Raw genomic sequence first — 27,290 nt, 5'->3', positions numbered from 1 at the left:
CCTCCCGATAATATATGACACTACATATTTATTAAAAAAATTTGGACTATCTTCCCGAAGGGAAGCCTGATGTAATGCGAAGCAGCAGTGGTGCGCACGGCGTTGACCCGGTTGAAACGGGCGTCGAGGGAGAGTGGCAAAGATCTCAAGCTTACTTCCTCGCATCGCACTTTCGTGGCTCGTAATAAACTAATTAAAAAGTTTTTGTGGTACAGAGCTTTTCATTAAGTGCGCAACATATTTCTCGTGTCAACATGTGAAGCGCCGTTTAAGAAGTAGATAACAAAGCAAAAACAGCGTGGACATATTTTTTTTTACATACACTCTATACTTTCTCCTAATGACCCACTACATGGTTTCGAATTTCCTCTTCATCGTCCGACGGCTGCACAGAAGCACTTCCTCTTCCCTACGCGTCCGTGAAGACGCCGGAGAAGTACCCAGCAGAGAACGCGACGAGGATGCATGCATGTGTAGAGGCTAATCAACTTTTCTATTGGCTAAGGGTTCTTGTAGCCTTGACAGTGCCGAGAGAAACTTTTGAGATGGAGTGTAGGTATCAACCAATAGAGTTGCGAAAGCTTAATTTTGTCTAGTAACATGCATGCTACGGGTCTCCGACTGTTCTCGAAAGTAAAACTTGAGGGTAAATAGCGTTCATATGGGCACCGATTTTAACGCGATAGCGTTTAAGAGCTGGTTTCGCCGAAATTCCGGCGCCGGTGTCGGCATTGTTTGGGAGCGAAAAATCATCTTACGCGGGATTGGAAAATTGAGAACGATGCAAATACCATGCTTAAAAAATCCTGGAGCAGAGTGCGTACTGAACCAGTGTTGTTTGGGTTCATGTAGAGATCGAACCCGGGCCGTTAGCGTGGCAAGCGGGTGTCCTACCAGACGACCACGCGCTAGTGAATCGAGTGAAAATAACTTGCTCTGCTTAGAAATGCAGTGAAGGTATAGCTTTCATGCTTTACAAACACGCGTCCTGTATACATGCTTGACGCTGCACCATGAAATATTGCAGTAAAACGCCTGGTACAAGCATCCACTGCCAACGAGCGTCAAAATATGCGATTATCATAATGGCTCCGTGGTTAAAAGCCGGTACCCGACTACTGCGCCTATTCTATTAAGACCATGTAGTGGGGGCATAGAAAGTTAGAAAAGGTTTCATGCACTGAGTGTTTAAATACGCACTAGGAACAGGATGTCACTATCGCGTTCAATTCCTAAAGGCGAAGCCTTACGGTCCCCTCATTTTTTAAATTAGGAATTTATTTACACTAATAACAACTTAGGCATAAATGTCAAAATTTACATTTAGGGTCACTATAAAAACACTATAAAAGCACTTCTTAACCTCGAATTCATGGTTACATGTCAAAATGACACGATAGAAACACAAGGAACAAAATAGGCATTTGCCTATCATCCGGTATGTAAATTATGACAGACCGCAGTAGTGGACAACTCCGGAAATTTTCACCGTGCACCTAAATCTGAGCCCACGGGTCTGAACCATTTTCGTCTCAATGGAAATCAGCCGCCACGGTCGAGATTTGATTTCGTGACTTGTTGGTCAGCACTAGACCGCCGTGACAGGTGTCTTCATCTGTCTGCGAGACAGAAATTGAGAAAGGCATTCAGCGAGGGTACTTACCAGTGCGGCTGCGCAGCGATATGAGCGACAGCCGCCGTCGGTTGGGGTCCAACGCGAGGCTACGGCGTGGTGGCGGTGGCGGCGGCTTGGCACTCTGCGCATCCAAGCTACGTGCTCGAGGCACTGCTGACGAAGCTGCCCTGTTGAGTGTGGTGAGCACGAGGCCGCGGCTGGCACGGCGGCAGACCGGCGGTGGCACCGCCAGCTCCGTGTTCGCTGCTGCACTGGACGGCGGCGGCGGTTCGTCACGCAGGAAAGCCAGGTGTCGCACGAAAAATGACTCGGCTTTGCTGTCGAAACACATGAACACCGCATACACCACGTACGCAGCCAGCAGTAGAATAGACTCCGTTCTGCAACAAAAAAAAAGTTTTTGCTCGCGAGCAAAACCAATGGGCAGTCGCCGTCAGTTGAAATGTTATGTCTGACGTGATGAATAATGTTGCGACAACAAAAATACTCTTGCGTATCATGGCTTTATCAACGGGCATTGAATACGAGGCATACACATATACCACCATCAATAACTGATTACTAAACGAAAAGACAGAAACGATTAGGTCCAAAAAATTCAACCTGTGCTTTTTTACCTATCCTGGAAAGCTACTTGAAATACTACGGTGTAACGAAAAAAGAAATCTAAACGCGAAAATGAAATTGATTACTTGGACGTTTTCACAAAAACCTAATTCTCTTTGTTCTACTGACCCAGAAATTATCAGTACCTATTGTTATAACGTGACGATCACATAACGTAACCCATGACAGTCCGGTTACTACTAAGTCATTCACCAATGACTGCATTCCTTATCAGGAAATACGTAGTGAAGATGACCAGATTTTTTTTTCAAGCAGCGATCATAAAAAGATGTTCTTTGTCTGAAGTGTGGCAGATGAAGGTTAATGAAAAGAAAACGGTAGCTATGACTGTAACACGCAAGCGGCTTCCTTTGCAACATCCACATTTCAATAATGGTAAAAAACTATCATTTGTTAACACTTTTAAATATTTAGTGGTTGCATTAGGTGCAGATTTCAGGTGCAATGAGAATGTTCTCTATATTGAAAAGAACTTTATGCAGAAATTCGGATTTGTAAGACATTCTTTGCGTAAATTTACCGCAAAGTTGAAATTGCGTGTAAAATTTTTATTCTTCCGATCTTTAAGTATACTCATCTGTAGTTTGGAATGCTCACAGCCAAGTAAATATGAGAACACTCGAAATCATTCAAAGGAAAGGTATCCGGTTTGTTTATATTTGCTAGAGTTACTTTAAGTCGCCTAGTGATCTTTAAAAAGAGCTGACCTAGATAATTATAGGCAAGATGGCAACACGATCAATTGAAGTATACATTTAACGCTAAAAGCTGCGCATCAACAAGGATGCGTATATAGAAACTGTTCACAGCTGATCAACTCGTTCTGAGCATCCAAAAAAAACTGAAAGAGCGTTTATGTAAAACAAAAGTATTTAAAAACTCTTTTTTTTCGCGCACTGTAACCAAATGAAATGCTCTGTCTGCTGATTTGATAAACAGTGCAAATGTTCATTCGTTCATGGCAAAACTAAAACACTGGAATCCCACATGACTTTTATGTTCCTTTTCTCTTAGCCTTCTAATATTCCCTCAGGCATTCGGAACAGGCTTAAATTCATGCTTCACCCTCTACCACTTTCTCATAAACGTAAAATATTATGATGGTATGCTTGTGACCAATGCATTGTGTCCTGAAGCGTTGCAGATTTTAGTGCCATGTTATATGACGGTTACTTTTTCTGTTTTGTATGAGCAGATGCTTGTCGGAATTGCTTTTGTGTTGCTCTCTTCCTTTTCTACTTTTTCCCCTTGCGTGTAAGTGAGAATCCCTGTAATTGTGTAAGCGCTGGCGTTTCCCTTTGATGCACTAGTTCTCGCTGATATAGCTACGCTTTGTATGTTTTCTTTTTTTTTGTTGTTTTCCTGTTGTATGTTACCTTTGATTATGTGTCACCTACCCCTACATAGTGCATCATGCGTGAGGCTGGTAGTATTTCTGATATAAACAAATAAATAACACTGCACTTTTTTTCCTCTACTGCTTTTGATTGTATTTTTTTTGGGGGGGGGGGATCATAGTGGAGATGCGGCGCGCTTGCTACAACTAGATGCTGCCGATTGGCCCCGGCGGTACACCCGTGATACCCCGCTAATCACTTGAAACCAGCTTATAGTTTTAAAAGAAACAATTTTTAAACAAGCATCTCATTACTGACTGAAATTCGAAAACTTCTCTATTCTATTTTACTGCGAATAACACGATTAAGTAAAGTATTTTCTCAAAACTAGGCCATTTTGGCATCATGACAAATATCAAAACTTGCTAGGTCGAATCTCACCGCGTTCTAATCAGGAAAGTGTAAACGGGCATCATAAAATTTCACAACAGTGGTGACAAATAAATATTAACCTATGTCGTTGTGCACCTCCAACCAAAATCTCTAGAAGTATGGTACTTTTGTGTCACGCCCACAGGTGTTCTATGCGAAGAGAATGACTTGCCAAAGAACGCTACCGAAGCACTTAGTTGGTCGGGTGCCACTTCGAAGCCTGCCAATAGTAGAAACTCCTTTCCATTGAGTTGCTATTGACATTGTTGGTCCATTGTCACCAACTTCCGAAAAGAGAAACCGATACGTACTTACCACGGTTGACTACGCGACTCGTTATGCGGATGCTGTCGCCCTGCCAATCATTGAGACAAAGAGGATCGCCAAGGCCTTTCTAGAGATGTTCTCTCGCGTGGGGATTCCAAGAGAAATAATCAGTGACCGGGGAACCTCTTTCATGTCACGGGTTATGCATCAATTAAGCCGGCTGCTCTCTTTCGAGCAGCTCCCGACAACCCCTTGCCACCCTATGGCTAATGGGCTTGTGGAGCGATTTAACGGGACACTAAAGCAGATGATCCACCGAATGTGCCTAGTCCGAAGAATTGGGATCGATACCGGGCCCCACTGCTGTTTGCATACCGAGAGGTACCTCAGAGCAGCTTGGGGTTTGCACCGTTCGACTTGCTGTATGGTCGTTATGTCCGGGGACCAATGACCATTTAAAAAAAAATGTGGACAGGAGATCACGCCGACAGCGAATCAATGACCTGATACGGCTACGTGATGCAATTACGTCAGCGTCTGTTGGGAAAATTACGTCTAGCTGCTGCCTTGCGGCCAAGCATCTTGTGTCTTCCAGGGAAGCATTCTAATCACTACAATCACCCGCCGCTTAAGAAAGTTGTCGGGGGCACAACTTTTCACTAAAGCACTGTCAAGGCGCATACACGGCCACACAAAAACACAAACACAGTGGTTCATTCCCCAGTTCACTTGAAGCGCGACACGCACACAATGTGAGTATAAAACAACTTCAACAGACTACATGGAATCGCATGCATGTATACCGTAACAAAATCTCGTGCACAAACACAAAATAAGTGCTACCTAGTGCAATGAGATGCACATTCCAGTTGATAGCTAGATAGCATGACAGGAGGGCACACTCACTCAAACACGAAATGCGATATGATGATTACACCCGGCTCATGTATTCGGCCCCTACATTGGCGCTGCCCTTTATCTATTGCGTGGTGAACTCATATTCCATGAGAGTCAAACCTCCAGTGCAGCACGCGATTGTTGACGTGCCTCGCCGTGTTTATATAGGGAAGAGGCTCACGGTCGCATTGCAAAACGAACTATTTCGCGAACAAGAACACGTGAAACGTTTTGACTGCCCACAAAAGTGCCAGACCCTTCGTTCAATGGTCGAATAATTTTTCTCGCGTTCCAGCAGCTGGCGACTTGCGTATACCACGAAATGAAGAACTCTGTCATGGCGTTGCATGACGACAGCTCCCACGTTTTCAGGTGAGGCATCCATGCGCAGAACAAATGGCTTTGTGAAGTCAGGGGCCTTCAATATTAGCGGGCTAGAAAGCATCCGCTTTAGCTGTTCAAATGCGTCCTCAACATTTCCCACAATGCCATCAAAAAGTGGGTTCTTCATGCATATCACCGTTACTTTACCGGCTAGAAATGGGGAGCTGAGGTTTCCTTCAGCCTCAGGTAGACGCATGACCAACCGTTGTAGCAAAGTAATCACATGACTATTTCCTGTCAGTTTTTCTTCGGGCACTAATGACTGCCCGACTATAACTGAATTGCATCCAGTGTCCCGTAAAACAGTCACGCTCTGCCCCTCGACTACGCCTTCGGCCGTTGGCATTCTGTTCCCTTGCGATTTAGTGTACTTTTCACCATTCGTCTCAACAGAAATGTCACTGGTGGAGGTGGCCTCTGTATCAAAAGCCCTTAGGCCACTTTCAGCGGTCATACTGCATGAGGCTTGGCCACCTGTGTCAGCGCCTTAAGAGCACATGTCCTCTTTGTGACCAACTTTGCGACATTTCGAGCACGTACGCCCCTTTGAATTAGGTGGCCTCGTCTTCGACCAACAATCGGCCACTCTATGCGCCAACTTATTACAAAGAAAGCGCTGAATTTTTCCCTATGTATTTTCTCTGTCTGGTACTACCAATTGCACTGCAGAATCTCGCAGTTATATCTTCTTTGCTTCTTCCAAGGTTGATCAGACCCTGTGCTCCGAGGTAATGGTCCGCAGCCTCTTTCTTTCAAGAAAACTGCCAGCTTCTCATGACATCGCCGAAGAAACTGTTCTTATATAATAACACCCCGGAGGTCTTCATAATTACGCTCCGTCTTCGCAATTTGCTGTCAGTGGCCGAAATATCCGGCGAGACGAGCAGCATACTGTCTCCCTGTTTCAGAGTTCTCCGCTCTGCGATTCCGGAATTTCTCCCTGCACCCTTCCTCAGTGTATCGAAAACGCTGTAGAAGGGTTTGCTTCACCTTAGCGTAGTCCAATGCGTCGTCAGCCGCCATTATACTCACTGTGCTCAAAGCCTCTCCCGTTAAGCACAATCTGAAAGAGAGAGCCCATTTATCGGCTGGCAATTCTTGGCTGTTCGACACTCTTTCAAATCGCTGGACATATGCATCCAACTCATCTCTTGTCTCGTTGAACGGGGGAATGAGCTTGTGTGGGCTTTGATAACCCTGCACCGAACTAGAGCTAAAAACAGCGCTGGCTTACGGGTCACTAACGGCCACGAGAGCTATAGCCGTACCTGCTGTTCATTTAACATAATCTTAGGCTCAAGTATTTTTTTTTTCATCTTGTACGCGAGCTCTGGCAAGCTCCTCTGTCTCTTTAGCGGCAGTGCGATCGGCTGTACTCTGGTCTCGTGCTTTCGCTCGCTCCACATCTACCCAGGTCCTTAAGTGTGGGCCTGTTATGCCTAGTTCCTTCCCAAGTTTCAACAATCTCTCGAGATCCATTCTCAGCCGACACACACCCACGAGGTGATGCTCCAAAAGATGTTAAAGAGAGCGAGTCCATGAAAGGTACTTTTGTTCCACGCCCACAGGTGTGCTATGCGAAGAGAATGGACACGAGTCTTCCAGGAAAGCATTGCAATTACTACAAGTACCCACCTCCCAAGTGACCTTTAAATAGCAAGTCTAGTGAACCATAATTTTGAACCATAAATAGCAAGTCTAGTGAACCATAATTAATCTGGAACTTGGCGTGCTGTCAGTTTTTTTGTGAATCGATGCCTATTTACCAACCTGGCGTCTCTCACACCACCAGGATCAAGCAACCCGTATCGAGCATTTAGTCCATCAAGCGACACTTCTGTCACATCAACAAATCATCATCATCATGATTATCATTATCAACAGCCTGACTACGTCCACTGCAGGACAAAGGCCTCTCCCACGTTTCGCCAGTCAGCTCAGTCCTGTGCTTGCTGCTGCCAATTTACACCCGCAAACTTCTTAATCTCATCTGCCCACCTAACCTTCTGTCTCCCCCTAACCCGCTTCCCTTCTCTGGGAATCCAGTCAGTTACCCTTAATGACCAGCGGTTATCCTGTCTACGCGCTACATGCCCTGCCCATGTCCATTTCTTCTTCTTGATTTCAGCTATGATATCCTTAACCCCCGTTTGTTCCCTAATCCACTCTGCTCTCTTCTTGTCTCTTAAGGTTACACCTACCATTTTTCTTTCCATTGCTCGCTGCGTCGTCCTCAATTTAAGCTGAACCCTCTTTGTAAGTCTCCAGGTTTCTGCTCCGTAGCTAAGTACCGGCAAGATACAGCTGTTATATACCTTCCTCTTGAGGAATAGTGGAAATCTACCTGTCATAATTTGAGAGTGCTTGCCGAATGTGCTCCACCCCATTCTTAATCTTCTAGTTACTTCAATCTCGTGGTTCAGCTCTGCGGTTATTACCTGTGCTAAGTAGACATAGTCTTTTACAACTTCAAGTGCACTATTACCTATCTCGAAGCGCTGCTCCTTGCCGAGGTTGTTGTACATTACTTTCGTTTTCTGCAGATTAATTTTAAGACCCACCTTTCTGCTCTCCTTGTCTAACTCTGTAATCATGAGTTGCAATTCGTCCCCCGAGTTACTCAGCAATGCAATGTCATCGGCGAAGCGCAGGTTACTAAGGTATTCTCCATTGACTCTTATCCCTAACTGTTCCCATTCTAGGCTTCTGAAAACCTCCTGTAAGCACGCGGTAAATAGCATTGGGGAAATTGTGTCCCCCTGCCTTACACCCTTCTTGATTGGTATTCTGTTGCTTTCTTTATGAAGCACTATGGTAGCAGTTGATCCCCTGTAGATTTCTTCCAGAATGTTTATATATACTTCATCTACGCCCTGATTCCGCAGTGTCTGCATGACGGCTGATATTTGTACTGAATCAAACGCCTTCTCGTAATCTATGAAGGCTATGTATAGTGGTTGGTTATACTCTGAGCATTTCTCTATTACCTGATTGATAGTATGAATGTGGTCAATTGTTGAGTAGCCTATTCAAAATCCTGCTTGTTCCTTTGGTTGATTGAATTCTAATGTTTTCTTTACTCTGTTAGCAATTACCTTTGTAAATAGCTTGTATACTACAGAGAGCAAGCTGATCGGCCTGTAATTCTTCAAGTCCTTGTCATCTCCTTTCTTATGTATTAGTGACGTTGACATCCTAGTGAGGTTGACATCTAAATGTGCCGAGACGGTGCTTACGCCGCCGGGGGTTATGCTACATGCATGTATATTGATATTCTAGGGGGCGACCCGCGTGTGTGCCTGACGAGGAAGACGAAGAGTTGTCTCCACTCGATCGTGGGTGAACCGGGCATGCCATTACCGCTGGTTTTGAATATATCTAATATGACATACGACATATGACATATGACATATGAATATGACTATGACATAGGACTTACTTCAGGAAAAGAACCTACTAACTATACCAGAATACTACCGCACAATGCTTGTGAAACGCTACAACGCAGGATTAGAATGCGATAACTTTTTAGAAACCAATGCCTTTCTGAATCCCCTCAAAGTTGTTCATAACACCTGTTTTAATCACACGTTCATCCCACATACACGCACCAAATACGGCAAAGAAATGTTTCGCTTTTTCTTGCCGTTTCACTTGAATTCAGTATCTGTCATCTGAGTAAACTTACACCTACGTTTATTTGCAATACATTTAGCGTCTCTTATTACATGGCTATCACATGGGTATCACGTATACTTGTATCATTACACTATATTAATAATTTTCGTATTTATAGAAAATTACAATCAATTTATTTTTCCGGTTTCACTTTTTGAGTTGATCATTTTATATCTTTATGCTATCTTTCACTTGCATTAACTGTCGCCAAACTTTTTTATTGCAATAAGAACGTTGTCTATGCCACGCATTTGTAAGGGGTAGTGGTCCCAGTCAAGCCCGGGCCATTAGAGGCTTTTTGACCACGGCCCTCAGCATCTAGAATGTTGAAATAAATAAAGTTCCAAAGTTTCAGAGGAAGATGGCTGAAAATGAGGAGCATGTGTTGCCCTGTTCCAATTTCTTCGTGCAAGTTCAGTCGCTGTTGCCTCCAGTGTGACTAAACATTTGGGAGAGGAAAGGCTGTAAGTACGACATGGCACCAACATAGTCTTCCATGGATCATCGGCCGACTGTTGGCGTCGTCGCTGTGTAAATAGGACGGCGACACGACAAGAGACGCTCCCCAAGACAGTCGGCAGCCCTAAATCATTGTCACGTAACCCTAGTGTGAATGCAGCTTAAATACACATTAAACCGAAAGGCGTCAATAGGGACATTTAGCTTGAGCATATACTTTTTAACGTTACCGTGCTACCCGAATATGAGATTGCATTTACCTTGTCAACGCCTCTTCTATTTTGATTTCATTGATATGTAGGGTTTAACGTTACAAAAGCACGATATGATTATGAGAGACGCCATGGTGGAGGGCTCCGGAAATTTAGATCACCTATGGTTCTTTAACGTGCACCTAAATCTGAGTACACAGGCCTACAGCATTTCCGCCTCCATTGGAAATGCAGCCGCTGTAGCCGGCATTCGATCCCGCGACCGGCGGGTCAGCTGCCGAGTACCTTAGCCACTAGACCACCGCGGCGGGGCTCTTCTATTTTATCAATGCCAGCCAGATGCACCCGATTCATGCAGCCGTTCACCAACCTCTTCTCTAGCCATGCTGCTCTCGCCCATCGCCTAGCCTTCGTGTGTGCTTAGCGGTCATGGGGGATAGAACCCCTCATCCAATCCCTCACGGCGGAAATCTTATGAACTAATTTTTTGTTCAGTTGTGGCGCTTTACTATATGGCGCTTTAAGATAGCGTGTCGCCGTTCGTGGCGTTATGTGGGCAACCAGTATGTAAGCGTCCCTGCAACGCTTTTGCATGCACTGCTCTGTGACGCGGTGGCAGCACTGCTTCGAGCCACAAAGAAGCAGCATGAAGGAACAAATCTGACAGATGTCGGACATTGTGAGAGGGAAACACGTCTATCGCATCTACGGGGGAAAGCGTTAGAAGCATATAGTTTCCTAATATACACTAGAGAGAACTCTGGCGCTAGTGTTTATGGGAGCTGCAACGCACGGCGCTTCAGCGAGCATGGGAATGATGGGTAGTACACACATTTGTCTAATATTTGTACTTCAGGCCTGCTTTCGGCTCCGTGCGCGTTTGTGTGGCTTGGAGCTGTTTTCTCACGAAACAAATATTAGCAAATGTTCAGCGGTTACACTTCACCCTCTTATTCTTTTAGACTTACATTTCCAAATCGAGTCACGAAGCTCAAAAAGGTTGAATCTTTCTTTAGAAACAAAACCTAAAGGCAGCAATAAACGTAGCCGCAAGTACGATTCGCCATCCGTAAGTACGAAGACTAGGCAAATCTGTGTACTACCCATCATTCCCATGGTCGCTGAACGATCGCAGCGCCAGAGTCCCCTCTAGTTAATTTTAGGAAACTCTGCGGTTGGAAGCACGTGCGACGCAAGCAGCGCTACCCATATCGTAGCGTCACATCACGACAACTCTCTGAACTAAGGCGCGGACCGATGGCTCCCGTTGAGAAGCGCGCGTTTGCACTGGCGTTGAAAGAAATGAAGGAGGCGTTGACCATGTTACCACAACACAGGACGCCGATAAGCGCACACTCGCAATAGAATTTTATTTTTCCGAGAACTATATTTCTTAGCCCTTAAGAATTCGTACACGACAAAATAAAGTCAAATAACACGATTTGTACGAGCACCACTTCATTCCGTCCTACCAACCATACAGGTATACTCATTCTGATAATTTGCCAAGGAATGAACGCTGGTGCACCTATTACCAAATTTATCTATATACATAGACTGAGCCAGTTCCCGAGCCACCTTGACTTTTTCGCAAGATACACGCGTTTTCCAGCAATGGTTCACACGTGTATTCATTGCAGTGATATGGCAAATAAGAGCCTGTCAGAATTCCGATGGACAAAGCGTGTTCTACTAACAGTAATCAATATAACGGCCCCTTTTTCCGATGCCGTCGCGCAGCGGAAATTTGTACGCAGCAGTACTTGAACATTTGACGAAACGTACTTTTTTTTCGTGAGTTCTTTCTCACATTCAAGACCTCTACTATATATAGACGACGCGCGAGCACCGATGCGAGACCGCTTTCAAGGAGCAATCGGTAGAGTCTTCGCAGAATGAGTATAACCCCTGTGTGTTGGGTATGACGACTGGACACATTGCTTATTGCTTCCTTAGGGAGCATCATTCTTTTGGCGCTTTCTTTAGTAAAGCTTCACGAACACATTTCAGAAAACAGGAAGGAGAAGCCGCCGAGACGATCTTAGAAACTTGCAGTTAGAAGCTTTTTTGAGTGGCCGGCCAAGAAAGCTTCCAACGCAAATAAATGTTTGAGGCTTGTATTTCGGCTTTTTTTTTTCTTTGGCGAAGTGCTTTTGTCGTTGAAATTTCACTGTCACAGTCTATCTATAACAGCTCATACCAATGAACTTTTCCAGAGACTGTTAATCATAGCAATAAAAGGGATCGATTGCATATGAATGCCTGGGTCAGAATACTCTCACAAATCAACTCGTGACAACGAACAACCTAAGATATACAGTGCACCAAGAAAATACTGATTTAAATACTGGATGAAATAATGTGCCCCAGCTATGTTTCCGTAGCCTCTAATGATGGCGCTTATTTTCTGAAAGTCCTACATTTGTACATTTTGTTTTTTGCCAGTTAAAAAAATTGAAGGGGGGCATATATACGATGAATTATCTACCCTTTGCAATCAGTCTGCTGAGAATAAGTAAACAGTGGCTCGGATGTGATTGAAAGTCCGAGTACAACATGACGTGGCACTCACCGGCTGACGGCTTCGTCCTGCAGGGCAGCCAATAGTATAACGACGCTTGCGAAGAAGAATACGCTGTCACGATACATTGGCCAACGGTGCAGCAGAACCACCTGGGAACAAACATGTCGTTAATAATAACAATTCGTAACGTCCCGAAACTACGACATGATTATAAGAGATGCCGCGGTGAAGGGCGCCGGAAATATTCACCACCTGGAGTTCTTTAGCCTGACCTAAGTCTAAGTACACAGGCCTGTAGAATTTTCGTCCCCATTGATCCCGCCCCCTTCGAGTCATTGGTGGAGCACCATAGCAACGAGACCACCGTGGCGGGTAACAACCACATTGTTCATGCATAGCCAGGGTACTGTAAGTTTTTCGTACACATCTATATTATCTGGCCTGTGTAATCAGCTGGTACTTGTAAATACCTCAGCGCCACGTCATCAGTGGCCCAACGTGGTACACGCTTGTTAATAACATAACCAAACGTTTCATAGAGCCTTCGAAAAAAACTGTAGGTGAGCTTCATTTTTGAGACTGTACACCTTTTGCACATGTAACGGAAGTTATTAGATAAGGACTCGGACACATCTTGCTCGTATGCGTCGTAACAAAACAAGCACGCTCTTATCTAAAGGTATGGCTGTCAACGCTCTATAAAACGCCCCAGGACCTTTGTGTATGTGAACAATAAAGGAACATAGAGATGCTACTGTTTACAGAATACGCACATTGAGTGCCCATTGCGCGCAGTCACCGGGATTCGAAAACCAGCTTCTAACGGGGAAGGTAAGCAACATAGCTATATGGCAAAACATCATAACCTGCTTGCATATGGAACGAACCTAACTGAATCTTCAATTCGGAGATTGCACGGCAGCAGCTTTTTATGAGTAGTTGTTATCTATTCAACTGTGTGCACAACCAAACAACGTTGGGTGGATGCATTCAAGGCTTTTTGAAAATATTTCCTTTACAATTTTAGGCGAATGGACACCTAGGGCGACTTCTCAGGCCGGTTCTTATCAAAGTTTGAACGTTTCAACAACATTATTTAACAAGCGGCATCGCACTGCATGTCTCCTCAGCGAGCGATTTACTGCTATACTTCATGCAGTATTGGTTCGACAAACGTAAGCATATGCATTTTTTTTACATGATTCCTACCTCTCACTTCAAATTTCAGGAAAACCACCACTATCTATAGCTCCAAAGTATTAATAAACAAAAAGCTCGACAGAGTACTGACACAAAAACTTTACATCTTGTGTTTTCTGTTGCAGTACGTACCTAGCGAGCTACTTATTTCGGCCGGAAACCGCGTTTGCTCGAGCACGGAATGGAGGGGGGGGGGCGGTTTTTTTTGCACCCAGTTGCAGTTTTGCTTCTAAGAGCGCCGATAGAGGTCTTCCAGTAAACATTCGTGGTATAGTTATTGTATATGCTACCTCTAGAGTAACTGTATAGTAACCCTAATTTGTGGTCTCGTGAGCACACTAAATCGTGGGTGCATGGACACCACTTGAAGAACCCTTTTAAACTAAGGCTCCCAGCTATGTGTACCCCTCTGGAATGCTTCAAATACCCCAAAATGCACTGCCGTGACAGCGGCTTCGTGTTTTGTCCTCCCTTCATTATCATCAGCCCACTTGCTCCATCTCAGGGCTTCTCCCACGTTCCTTTAACCGACCCGGTCCTGTGCTTGCTGCAGCCACGTTACAAAGCCCTGAATCTTGTCTGCCCACGTAACTACCTGTCTCCCTCTCGCGTGTATACTTTCTCTTGGAATCCATGTCCCACTTGAAGACGAGTGGTTATCTGAATACGCGCTGCATGCCCTGCATGTGTCCATTTTTGGGTCAGAGCAGCTTATATTGACGAGGCTTGTCCATTCATTTGGCGTCTGTGCGCACGGCACAGCACAGTGAACAAAGTTAACAGAAGGTAAACAAGAACGAAGTTAATCAGAACAAAATAAGAGGCTACAACACCGTAAAAAACAATATTTAGGCACCCATCAGTCATAGCATATGACAAAAATTTAACATTAAGCTAATATAAATCCTCATTGCGACAGAACGATAAGAACCTCCTACGAGCGCAAACTCTATATACTAATAGGCGAAATCAACGCACCCCTAGTGGGCATAAAAAACCTCGCTTTGTCGTCGACTCTTCCTGTCCACTGTCAAAATATATGAACAATAAAGTCAAAACATATGCGCGCGTGTGAATAAAAAAAGTGGATTTAGAATAGATGAACATTCATCGCAAATGTGACCAAACAATAGGAATCACCTACAAACAGACACGTTTTATACTAGTCATCATCTTAACCATAAACATTATGGACCTTAGGACCTAGCTTTATCGTTGACTCTTTGTCACTTTATGTCACTGAGTTGAAATTATACGGAGCAACTCTCGGGTAACGAACGATTACTTACCCGTGCGATACCTAGAGATTCAATCCCTCGTCATAATTCATTTCCTGGAGATGCGTGAATTTTTTTCTCGCCCCAATCGACTAAGATGTCCTTAACAACCGTTTGTTCCCTGACGCACTCTTCTCGCTTCCTGACTCTTAGTTACACCTATAATTTTCTTTTACATTGGCCTCTGCGTTGTCCTAAATCTAAGTTGAACTCTCTTTGTGAGCTTTCGAATTTCTGCTTCGTAGGTAAGTACCGATAAGATGTTGCTGTTACACTCCGGTCACACGGGCAAATTGAGGGTCATTTTGAGCGGGTGCACTAACTCCTCCAGAGTGTCACTTTGGCAGCATTCTTCTGCACGAAGAAGGAAAGTGTACTTTATAAATGATGTTACTGACGATGGCAACGAGGTAGCGCAGCAGATACTAGTTATTTCAGGCAATGTTTTTTTTTTCAGTAGTAATGTTAAACGAAACTTCACGTGGAAACACGGTGACTGCAGCGATTGCATGGCCTGTTTTGTGCATTCCTCTGGCGGTCGTGGCTGTGCACTGCCTGAGAATGAGAATAGCCGAGTAGTTTTCCACGTGTCTTACACTTTAAATATTAGGAATGTTTTTGATAACGAAATCAATACTTTAATTAATGCTATAGCCTCGACCTACGATTATATTTTTTTTATTTACGAGTCACTTGCTACCGAGGCTAGCACTCTGTCACAGCGAAGTGAGTGGCAAACGCACTCACCAGAAAGTGCACTTTGTAGCAAGTGTTCCTGTGTGACAGCGTACGAAAGACACTAAGGGCGGAGTGCACTCTCTCAAAGTGCACTGAAGTTTCTCCGTGTTAAAGGGTAAGTTTAAGGGATCGATTTTTTGTTTAAACACAATATTATTGATATTATACAGGGTGTCCCAGATAACTTGAGCCAAGAATTGGAAAGTGAAAGGCACTTAGGAGGCGAATTGAACAAAACGCACACTACTTCCACTAGCCTGTAGGTACTCAGGCTATTTTTATTTCTGCCCATACTAATTAATATTAATTTTTAATTACCTAAATTTTATTTATGGGTTGGAAACCCAAAATATGAACACGGAGATGTAGAGCACTTTGAGAAACCACCAACTAAATTGTTTCGTGTACGATACGCCTCGCGCTGTTATTTTTTCCACGTTGAAAAGAGCCCGCGAAATGTTAAAGAAGCCGTGTGATGGACCGCGAGCGCACTGCTATAGGCTTTATTTACAACGCTCGGGATAGCTCAGAAAAACTTTAAATTTCTTTTGTCCTCGTGACTGAAACGTCGCACTTGACTTATAACTACAAAGACTAGAAAATGGTTCGTATTTGCTATCGAAAATAAAACTGAAGTATAACTCATTGAAAAGTACTCTAACAAACATCTTGTTCAGTACAAAACAAAAAAAATATTAGCTCCTCAACACTAAATCTGAATTCTCGAGAACTCGTGCTAATGAGTTCTTGAAAAAAAAAGTACGAGGAACTGAACCTGTGACCTTCGAATAACGCGTTCAATGCTCTACCACGGAGCTACCACTGCGGCTATCCTCGCCCCCCCCCCCTTTTATTGGGTATATATGTGAATTTAAACGTGGCAGTGTCAGTCAGCGCCACCTGTAGCCATGGCGGCGAGTGTGGCACACTCTTTATGAGCCTGTTGGGCGTCACGTAGCACGTGAACGTATTACAAGCTGGCAGCTGGCAAATAGTCGATATATATATATATATATATATATATATATATATATAGGAGAATAAAAGGAGTTTGACTCACAAGTGAAAAGATTTTTTACTTGACGTTTCGACCGTGGGCCCGGCCTTCGTCAGAATGAAACAAAACACAGCAATGGTAACCACTTATATGCCAGTTGGTCACATGGATTGTAGATAGGTACAATCAATACACGTGGAAAAAATGCGTTCAAAATGTATCAACATACTGTTCGTCAGTAACATACTCGCGTAACAAGAAGATTCAACAGCAATTGACAGCTCATGTGGTGACGAAAAAAAAAAAACACCGATAACAGAAAATTAACACGTGAAAAACAGCACCTACACTGTTACGGACAATTTTCAAGGATATAATAATAAAAGGTGATCAATGCGCATGACATATTACTGGCGCAAGAACGTTAAGGTGCCGGGATTTTCGTTGAGACCGAAAGCAATGGTACTGAATTTGTGGATGAGATATGATTCCCGGACTTCTCTGTCACGATGGGAGCTAAAGCCTGACTCTAGAATTGTAGCTTTTATCTTGCTGAAGGAATGACCTGGAAGCGCAACGTGTTTCGATAACGGTAAGTTAGGAAGGGAAATCGCGTGTGCTTTATGATTATTAAAACGTAGACGAAAGCTGGTCTCGGTTTGTCCAATGTATTGCATACCACATACAGAGCACTCCAGAAGATAGATTACGTTCGATGTGTAACAGCAAAAGTTACCCTTTATTTTAAGACTGAAACCGGAGGCGGTACTCTGAGCTGAAAGTGATGTTGTCATATGTGCACAAATTTTGCAGCGTGATTTATTGCATGGATGGCAACCCGAATATTGCGGTTTAGTAACTTTAGAGGATGTGACTAAGTCGTGTAAATTTTTAGAGCGTCTGTAGATTACTTTAGGTGGAATCGGGAAGATTGTTCGGAGACGTTGGCTTTGCAAGAGGATATTATGATGCTTTTGAAGAATACAGTTTACTCTGGGAGCCGAAGCTGAATGAGTGAGGACCAGGTTGGTTAGGCGTGAGGTGGCAGTCTTTTTCGGTGCCTTTAATAAGGTCTTGCGTTCGACGAGGTCAGCCTTTTTGAAAGCGTCTTCTACGAGACGGACAGGATAATTCTGTTTAACTAAAGATTCCCTCAGGGAAGTGCAGTTCTGGTGATAATCAGACTCATGTGTACAAACGCGTTTGAAACGGAGTGCCTGACTGTATGGAATGCTGGTCTTCCAGTGCTTTAAATGACTACTGTGAAAATGAAGATATTGGTGCCTGTCTGTGGGCTTCTTGAAAAGCGTGGTGCTTAGTCTGCCGTTCCGCAAAAAAACAGTAATGTCAAGAAAATCTGCGCGCTTGTCCGAGAATGAATGGGAGAATGATATGGAACTGTGAACATTGTTGAACGCTGTTATAAATGAAAGTAATGCAGGCTCCCCGTGTTCCCAAATCAGGAAGATGTCGTCAATGTACCTTTTATAAAAAAGTGGCGTTAATGTTTGACTACTCAAGAATTCTTTCTCCAGCACACCCATGAAGATATTAGCGTAATTGGGGCCAATTTTAGTCCCCATGGAAGTCCCGTTCACTTGTACGAAATGGTCATCGTTGAATTCAAAGTTATTGTATTGAAGAATTAATTTCAATAATGTTGCTAATGTTGCGCCATCTATAGAATGGTCGGAGGCCGAACGCTCGTATTCCTGACGAACAGCTTCGATTCCGTCCTTGTGTGGAATGTTTGTATATAGGGAACAAACATCCAGAGTAACCAAGAGGGATCCTTCAGGAATAATTAAATCGGCAATGTCGCTCAAGAATTGGCCTGAGTCTTTGATGTAGGACGGGTAAGTTTGCGGAATATGGCTAATGAGGGTGTCAACAAAACTGGAAATCTTCTCAGTTACGGAACCGATAGCCGAAACTATTGGTCTGCCGGGGTTGCCTGTCTTATGAATTTTGGGTAGTAGATAAAACCTTCCTGCTGAAGGACTTAGCGGGAGCAAGAAAGATAGGTCCTTGACTGTTAACTTTTTATCTGCCACGAGTTGTTCTAATTCTTTTTTGATGACACATTTAAAATCGTTAGTGGGGTCCATTTCCAAGCGTCTGTAGAAGGTGTCATTTCGTAACTGTCTGTAAGCCTCTGAAATATAGTCAACTCGATTCATAAGAACAATGGCGCCTCCTTTGTCTGCTTGCTTGATGACAATGTCGGTATTGTTAGCCAAGCTCTTTATTGCCTCCTTTTCCTTAATAGAAATGTTGCTCTTAAATGGTTGTTGTTTTTGATATGCTTCGAGTAGATCTCGCTGGACCGCTTCAATGTAAAGATCTAGGCATTTCTCGCGTTGAATTGGAGGTGTCCATCGCTTATTCGAAAACAAAGGAGCAGTAGAAGTACTCGACGTAGGCATATTATAGAAAAATTCTCGAAGCCTCATGTTGCGGGCGAAGTTGTCTAAATCTTGTAGGAACTGAAATTCGTTATACCCACCGGAAGCGGGGCAAAAATTGAGGCCACGTGATAATACAGACTTCTCGTCATCTGACAAACAGTGATTGGAAAGGTTTACTATGTTATCATGCTCGGATGTTCTACAGGAAGTTCTTGACGTAGCCCGTGACGCGACAGTCGTCAGAGAGGCCGGTATAGGTACATTATCACGCGCAAGTTTGCTCATCTTAATCTTGACAATCTCATCTCGTTTCTTAAGCCGATACTCATCGAGAAGTATTACTTGTTCTGATGATAACCTTGATTGGGAAAGCAGTTGTCGTACAGTGTTCGACAAAGATTTTGCTGAGTGTTCATAGTGATTTAGGATGATACGGGTCAAATTCAAGGACGCATTCTTTAGTGCATCGTCCCATTTTGCTTGGTGAGTGGGCGACAATTTAACGGCTGGATGATGCACAATCATGAGACCTTTAGGAACCACTGATTCTGACACGTAAGCATTCAATGCGGAAACATGCAACTCTGATCGTATCGTTTTTTCAACTACCTTTCTAGTGCGCAAAAAATAGGTATTGTTGGAGGCAGAATACGTACCATTGCTAACATGTAGTCATTCGGGCTGTAACGTAGTGGCATCAGAGTTTCTGCACTGAACGAATGGGTTGCCAAGAAAACCAGAGGATGCAGCGCTTGGGGGAGAAGCGGTGGCCCGATGGCCACTAGGTGGAGAGGAGGTCAGGTTAGGTCGGACAGGTGGGGGGCTTGGAGAACCAGAGTCAGAAGGACGTCGAAGACGCTTGTTGGTCCTCGCGGGAGGGGCACAACTAGAAGGGCCAGGAAGCGAAGAGGATTGACGGTGTGCACCAAGAGACCCAAATGTTGGTGTACCAACAGATACACGGGAAGAGTTCAGAGTAGAACCGGAAGGAAGTCTGGAAGAGGTCATTGACGCAGGCGCTGTAGTGGAAGGAAGGGTGGAAGACTGGGTAGAGGCGGGCACGAAGGTGTCGACTGGAAGCCGCAGCAAAGGACTTGGCGATGGGTGCGCATTTGACACGGCAGGTAGAGCAGGGAATTCGGAAGTGAAATCGGCATTTGGTAAAGCGTCAACCGAAGAGGAATCGCGCCATGAAGAGGGCGTGCTTCTAGGAAAAGGACCGCACAGCCTGCGAATATGGCTGGCGATTAAAGCGACTCCTTCAAAACTTGGATGTAATCCATCCATGCATAGTGTGCGGCTGGGGGGAAGCCATTCCAACCCATGATCAATGAAGAACACTTGTCGGGAGAATCGGCAATGGTTGCGTAGCAAAAAATTCAAGTGACATGCTTCTCGATTGCAACGGCGAATGAATGCTCTATTCCTAAACTTTCTTCGACGACTTTCGGAACGTGGAAGAATAAGGCTTACGTAAATGCGCCTGACATTAGGGTGCTGTGCAATCACCGCTTCTAGTAGCGAGCAGTACTTTTTGAAGGCGAAGCGACCTGAAGAGGACGCAAGGTCATTTGTGCCGACATGGATAATCACAGTCTGTGCCGTATCCGGGATGAAGTCGAGCAAGTTGTGAACGTCATCAATGAGAGCACCGCACAACGAAACAAATGCAGGTGTGCCGGGAACAACGGGATCGAAATGTTGATGCAAATACTTGGTCTGCGAATCACCCAACACGATTGTGGAAACCTGGCATCTTGGAAACATCCATGATATTCTTTTCACTGTGGGTCGACCGGAATCCAGAGTAAGAGACATTGGAGGAGCGTTTGTCGCCGGATCCGGGAATAATAGGAGAATAAAAGGAGTTTGACTCACAAGTGAAAAGATTTTTTACTTGACGTTTCGACCGTGGGCCCGGCCTTCGTCAGAATGAAACAAAACACAGCAATGGTAACCACTTATATGCCAGTTGGTCACATGGATTGTAGATAGGTACAATCAATACACGTGGAAAAAATGCGTTCAAAATGTATCAACATACTGTTCGTCAGTAACATACTCGCGTAACAAGAAGATTCAACAGCAATTGACAGCTCATGTGGTGACGAAAAAAAAAAAACACCGATAACAGAAAATTAACACGTGAAAAACAGCACCTACACTGTTACGGACAATTTTCAAGGATATAATAATAAAAGGTGATCAATGCGCATGACATATTACTGGCGCAAGAACGTTAAGGTGCCGGGATTTTCGTTGAGACCGAAAGCAATGGTACTGAATTTGTGGATGAGATATGATTCCCGGACTTCTCTGTCACGATGGGAGCTAAAGCCTGACTCTAGAATTGTAGCTTTTATCTTGCTGAAGGAATGACCTGGAAGCGCAACGTGTTTCGATAACGGTAAGTTAGGAAGGGAAATCGCGTGTGCTTTATGATTATTAAAACGTAGACGAAAGCTGGTCTCGGTTTGTCCAATGTATTGCATACCACATACAGAGCACTCCAGAAGATAGATTACGTTCGATGTGTAACAGCAAAAGTTACCCTTTATTTTAAGACTGAAACCGGAGGCGGTACTCTGAGCTGAAAGTGATGTTGTCATATGTGCACAAATTTTGCAGCGTGATTTATTGCATGGATGGCAACCCGAATATTGCGGTTTAGTAACTTTAGAGGATGTGACTAAGTCGTGTAAATTTTTAGAGCGTCTGTAGATTACTTTAGGTGGAATCGGGAAGATTGTTCGGAGACGTTGGCTTTGCAAGAGGATATTATGATGCTTTTGAAGAATACAGTTTACTCTGGGAGCCGAAGCTGAATGAGTGAGGACCAGGTTGGTTAGGCGTGAGGTGGCAGTCTTTTTCGGTGCCTTTAATAAGGTCTTGCGTTCGACGAGGTCAGCCTTTTTGAAAGCGTCTTCTACGAGACGGACAGGATAATTCTGTTTAACTAAAGATTCCCTCAGGGAAGTGCAGTTCTGGTGATAATCAGACTCATGTGTACAAACGCGTTTGAAACGGAGTGCCTGACTGTATGGAATGCTGGTCTTCCAGTGCTTTAAATGACTACTGTGAAAATGAAGATATTGGTGCCTGTCTGTGGGCTTCTTGAAAAGCGTGGTGCTTAGTCTGCCGTTCCGCAAAAAAACAGTAATGTCAAGAAAATCTGCGCGCTTGTCCGAGAATGAATGGGAGAATGATATGGAACTGTGAACATTGTTGAACGCTGTTATAAATGAAAGTAATGCAGGCTCCCCGTGTTCCCAAATCAGGAAGATGTCGTCAATGTACCTTTTATAAAAAAGTGGCGTTAATGTTTGACTACTCAAGAATTCTTTCTCCAGCACACCCATGAAGATATTAGCGTAATTGGGGCCAATTTTAGTCCCCATGGAAGTCCCGTTCACTTGTACGAAATGGTCATCGTTGAATTCAAAGTTATTGTATTGAAGAATTAATTTCAATAATGTTGCTAATGTTGCGCCATCTATAGAATGGTCGGAGGCCGAACGCTCGTATTCCTGACGAACAGCTTCGATTCCGTCCTTGTGTGGAATGTTTGTATATAGGGAACAAACATCCAGAGTAACCAAGAGGGATCCTTCAGGAATAATTAAATCGGCAATGTCGCTCAAGAATTGGCCTGAGTCTTTGATGTAGGACGGGTAAGTTTGCGGAATATGGCTAATGAGGGTGTCAACAAAACTGGAAATCTTCTCAGTTACGGAACCGATAGCCGAAACTATTGGTCTGCCGGGGTTGCCTGTCTTATGAATTTTGGGTAGTAGATAAAACCTTCCTGCTGAAGGACTTAGCGGGAGCAAGAAAGATAGGTCCTTGACTGTTAACTTTTTATCTGCCACGAGTTGTTCTAATTCTTTTTTGATGACACATTTAAAATCGTTAGTGGGGTCCATTTCCAAGCGTCTGTAGAAGGTGTCATTTCGTAACTGTCTGTAAGCCTCTGAAATATAGTCAACTCGATTCATAAGAACAATGGCGCCTCCTTTGTCTGCTTGCTTGATGACAATGTCGGTATTGTTAGCCAAGCTCTTTATTGCCTCCTTTTCCTTAATAGAAATGTTGCTCTTAAATGGTTGTTGTTTTTGATATGCTTCGAGTAGATCTCGCTGGACCGCTTCAATGTAAAGATCTAGGCATTTCTCGCGTTGAATTGGAGGTGTCCATCGCTTATTCGAAAACAAAGGAGCAGTAGAAGTACTCGACGTAGGCATATTATAGAAAAATTCTCGAAGCCTCATGTTGCGGGCGAAGTTGTCTAAATCTTGTAGGAACTGAAATTCGTTATACCCACCGGAAGCGGGGCAAAAATTGAGGCCACGTGATAATACAGACTTCTCGTCATCTGACAAACAGTGATTGGAAAGGTTTACTATGTTATCATGCTCGGATGTTCTACAGGAAGTTCTTGACGTAGCCCGTGACGCGACAGTCGTCAGAGAGGCCGGTATAGGTACATTATCACGCGCAAGTTTGCTCATCTTAATCTTGACAATCTCATCTCGTTTCTTAAGCCGATACTCATCGAGAAGTATTACTTGTTCTGATGATAACCTTGATTGGGAAAGCAGTTGTCGTACAGTGTTCGACAAAGATTTTGCTGAGTGTTCATAGTGATTTAGGATGATACGGGTCAAATTCAAGGACGCATTCTTTAGTGCATCGTCCCATTTTGCTTGGTGAGTGGGCGACAATTTAACGGCTGGATGATGCACAATCATGAGACCTTTAGGAACCACTGATTCTGACACGTAAGCATTCAATGCGGAAACATGCAACTCTGATCGTATCGTTTTTTCAACTACCTTTCTAGTGCGCAAAAAATAGGTATTGTTGGAGGCAGAATACGTACCATTGCTAACATGTAGTCATTCGGGCTGTAACGTAGTGGCATCAGAGTTTCTGCACTGAACGAATGGGTTGCCAAGAAAACCAGAGGATGCAGCGCTTGGGGGAGAAGCGGTGGCCCGATGGCCACTAGGTGGAGAGGAGGTCAGGTTAGGTCGGACAGGTGGGGGGCTTGGAGAACCAGAGTTCCACGCTTTTCAAGAAGCCCACACCAAGCACCACGCTTTTCAAGAAGCCCACAGACAGGCACCAATATCTTCATTTTCACAGTAGTCATTTAAAGCACTGGAAGACCAGCATTCCATACAGTCAGGCACTCCGTTTCAAACGCGTTTGTACACATGAGTCTGATTATCACCAGAACTGCACTTCCCTGAGGGAATCTTTAGTTAAACAGAATTATCCTGTCCGTCTCGTAGAAGACGCTTTCAAAAAGGCTGACCTCGTCGAACGCAAGACCTTATTAAAGGCACCGAAAAAGACTGCCACCTCACGCCTAACCAACCTGGTCCTCACTCATTCAGCTTCGGCTCCCAGAGTAAACTGTATTCTTCAAAAGCATCATAATATCCTCTTGCAAAGCCAACGTCTCCGAACAATCTTCCCGATTCCACCTAAAGTAATCTACAGACGCTCTAAAAATTTACACGACTTAGTCACATCCTCTAAAGTTACTAAACCGCAATATTCGGGTTGCCATCCATGCAATAAATCACGCTGCAAAATTTGTGCACATATGACAACATCACTTTCAGCTCAGAGTACCGCCTCCGGTTTCAGTCTTAAAATAAAGGGTAACTTTTGCTGTTACACATCGAACGTAATCTATCTTCTGGAGTGCTCTGTATGTGGTATGCAATACATTGGACAAACCGAGACCAGCTTTCGTCTACGTTTTAATAATCATAAAGCACACGCGATTTCCCTTCCTAACTTACCGTTATCGAAACACGTTGCGCTTCCAGGTCATTCCTTCAGCAAGATAAAAGCTACAATTCTAGAGTCAGGCTTTAGCTCCCATCGTGACAGAGAAGTCCGGGAATCATATCTCATCCACAAATTCAGTACCATTGCTTTCGGTCTCAACGAAAATCCCGGCACCTTAACGTTCTTGCGCCAGTAATATGTCATGCGCATTGATCACCTTTTATTATTATATCCTTGAAAATTGTCCGTAACAGTGTAGGTGCTGTTTTTCACGTGTTAATTTTCTGTTATCGGTGTTTTTTTTTTTTCGTCACCACATGAGCTGTCAATTGCTGTTGAATCTTCTTGTTACGCGAGTATGTTACTGACGAACAGTATGTTGATACATTTTGAACGCATTTTTTCCACGTGTATTGATTGTACCTATCTACAATCCATGTGACCAACTGGCATATAAGTGGTTACCATTGCTGTGTTTTGTTTCATTCTGACGAAGGCCGGGCCCACGGTCGAAACGTCAAGTAAAAAATCTTTTCACTTGTGAGTCAAACTCCTTTTATTCTCCTATTATTCCCGGATCCGGCGACAAACGCTCCTCCAATGTCTCTTACTCTGGATTCCGGTCGACCCACAGTGAAAAGAATATCATGGATGTTTCCAAGATGCCAGGTTTCCACAATCGTGTTGGGTGATTCGCAGACCAAGTATTTGCATCAACATTTCGATCCCGTTGTTCCCGGCACACCTGCATTTGTTTCGTTGTGCGGTGCTCTCATTGATGACGTTCACAACTTGCTCGACTTCATCCCGGATACGGCACAGACTGTGATTATCCATGTCGGCACAAATGACCTTGCGTCCTCTTCAGGTCGCTTCGCCTTCAAAAAGTACTGCTCGCTACTAGAAGCGGTGATTGCACAGCACCCTAATGTCAGGCGCATTTACGTAAGCCTTATTCTTCCACGTTCCGAAAGTCGTCGAAGAAAGTTTAGGAATAGAGCATTCATTCGCCGTTGCAATCGAGAAGCATGTCACTTGAATTTTTTGCTACGCAACCATTGCCGATTCTCCCGACAAGTGTTCTTCATTGATCATGGGTTGGAATGGCTTCCCCCCAGCCGCACACTATGCATGGATGGATTACATCCAAGTTTTGAAGGAGTCGCTTTAATCGCCAGCCATATTCGCAGGCTGTGCGGTCCTTTTCCTAGAAGCACGCCCTCTTCATGGCGCGATTCCTCTTCGGTTGACGCTTTACCAAATGCCGATTTCACTTCCGAATTCCCTGCTCTACCTGCCGTGTCAAATGCGCACCCATCGCCAAGTCCTTTGCTGCGGCTTCCAGTCGACACCTTCGTGCCCGCCTCTACCCAGTCTTCCACCCTTCCTTCCACTACAGCGCCTGCGTCAATGACCTCTTCCAGACTTCCTTCCGGTTCTACTCTGAACTCTTCCCGTGTATCTGTTGGTACACCAACATTTGGGTCTCTTGGTGCACACCGTCAATCCTCTTCGCTTCCTGGCCCTTCTAGTTGTGCCCCTCCCGCGAGGACCAACAAGCGTCTTCGACGTCCTTCTGACTCTGGTTCTCCAAGCCCCCCACCTGTCCGACCTAACCTGACCTCCTCTCCACCTAGTGGCCATCGGGCCACCGCTTCTCCCCCAAGCGCTGCATCCTCTGGTTTTCTTGGCAACCCATTCGTTCAGTGCAGAAACTCTGATGCCACTACGTTACAGCCCGAATGACTACATGTTAGCAATGGTACGTATTCTGCCTCCAACAATACCTATTTTTTGCGCACTAGAAAGGTAGTTGAAAAAACGATACGATCAGAGTTGCATGTTTCCGCATTGAATGCTTACGTGTCAGAATCAGTGGTTCCTAAAGGTCTCATGATTGTGCATCATCCAGCCGTTAAATTGTCGCCCACTCACCAAGCAAAATGGGACGATGCACTAAAGAATGCGTCCTTGAATTTGACCCGTATCATCCTAAATCACTATGAACACTCAGCAAAATCTTTGTCGAACACTGTACGACAACTGCTTTCCCAATCAAGGTTATCATCAGAACAAGTAATACTTCTCGATGAGTATCGGCTTAAGAAACGAGATGAGATTGTCAAGATTAAGATGAGCAAACTTGCGCGTGATAATGTACCTATACCGGCCTCTCTGACGACTGTCGCGTCACGGGCTACGTCAAGAACTTCCTGTAGAACATCCGAGCATGATAACATAGTAAACCTTTCCAATCACTGTTTGTCAGATGACGAGAAGTCTGTATTATCACGTGGCCTCAATTTTTGCCCCGCTTCCGGTGGGTATAACGAATTTCAGTTCCTACAAGATTTAGACAACTTCGCCCGCAACATGAGGCTTCGAGAATTTTTCTATAATATGCCTACGTCGAGT

General features: G+C 44.3%; 1 protein-coding gene across 3 annotated transcripts in view; it reads right to left on the bottom strand.

Moving 5' to 3' along the window:
* The window catches only part of LOC119175664 (putative sodium/potassium/calcium exchanger CG1090), a 130,499-nt gene that overhangs the window by 65,841 nt on the left and 37,368 nt on the right, over positions 1 to 27,290 (bottom strand). For all 3 annotated transcript variants that reach the window (XM_075881841.1, XM_075881843.1, XM_075881842.1), the window contains exons 4-5: positions 12,502 to 12,602; positions 1,664 to 2,016 (exon numbers count right to left, since the gene is read on the bottom strand). In XM_075881841.1, the coding sequence (XP_075737956.1) occupies positions 1,664 to 2,016; positions 12,502 to 12,602 (454 nt within the window). The remainder of the gene's footprint in view (positions 1 to 1,663; positions 2,017 to 12,501; positions 12,603 to 27,290) is intronic.

Source organism: Rhipicephalus microplus, chromosome X, assembly GCF_043290135.1.
Source record: "Rhipicephalus microplus isolate Deutch F79 chromosome X, USDA_Rmic, whole genome shotgun sequence".
NCBI classification, from domain to species: domain Eukaryota; kingdom Metazoa; phylum Arthropoda; class Arachnida; order Ixodida; family Ixodidae; genus Rhipicephalus; species Rhipicephalus microplus.
Note: the sequence above shows the minus strand (reverse complement) of the source record. Positions and strands in the feature narration are given on the sequence as shown.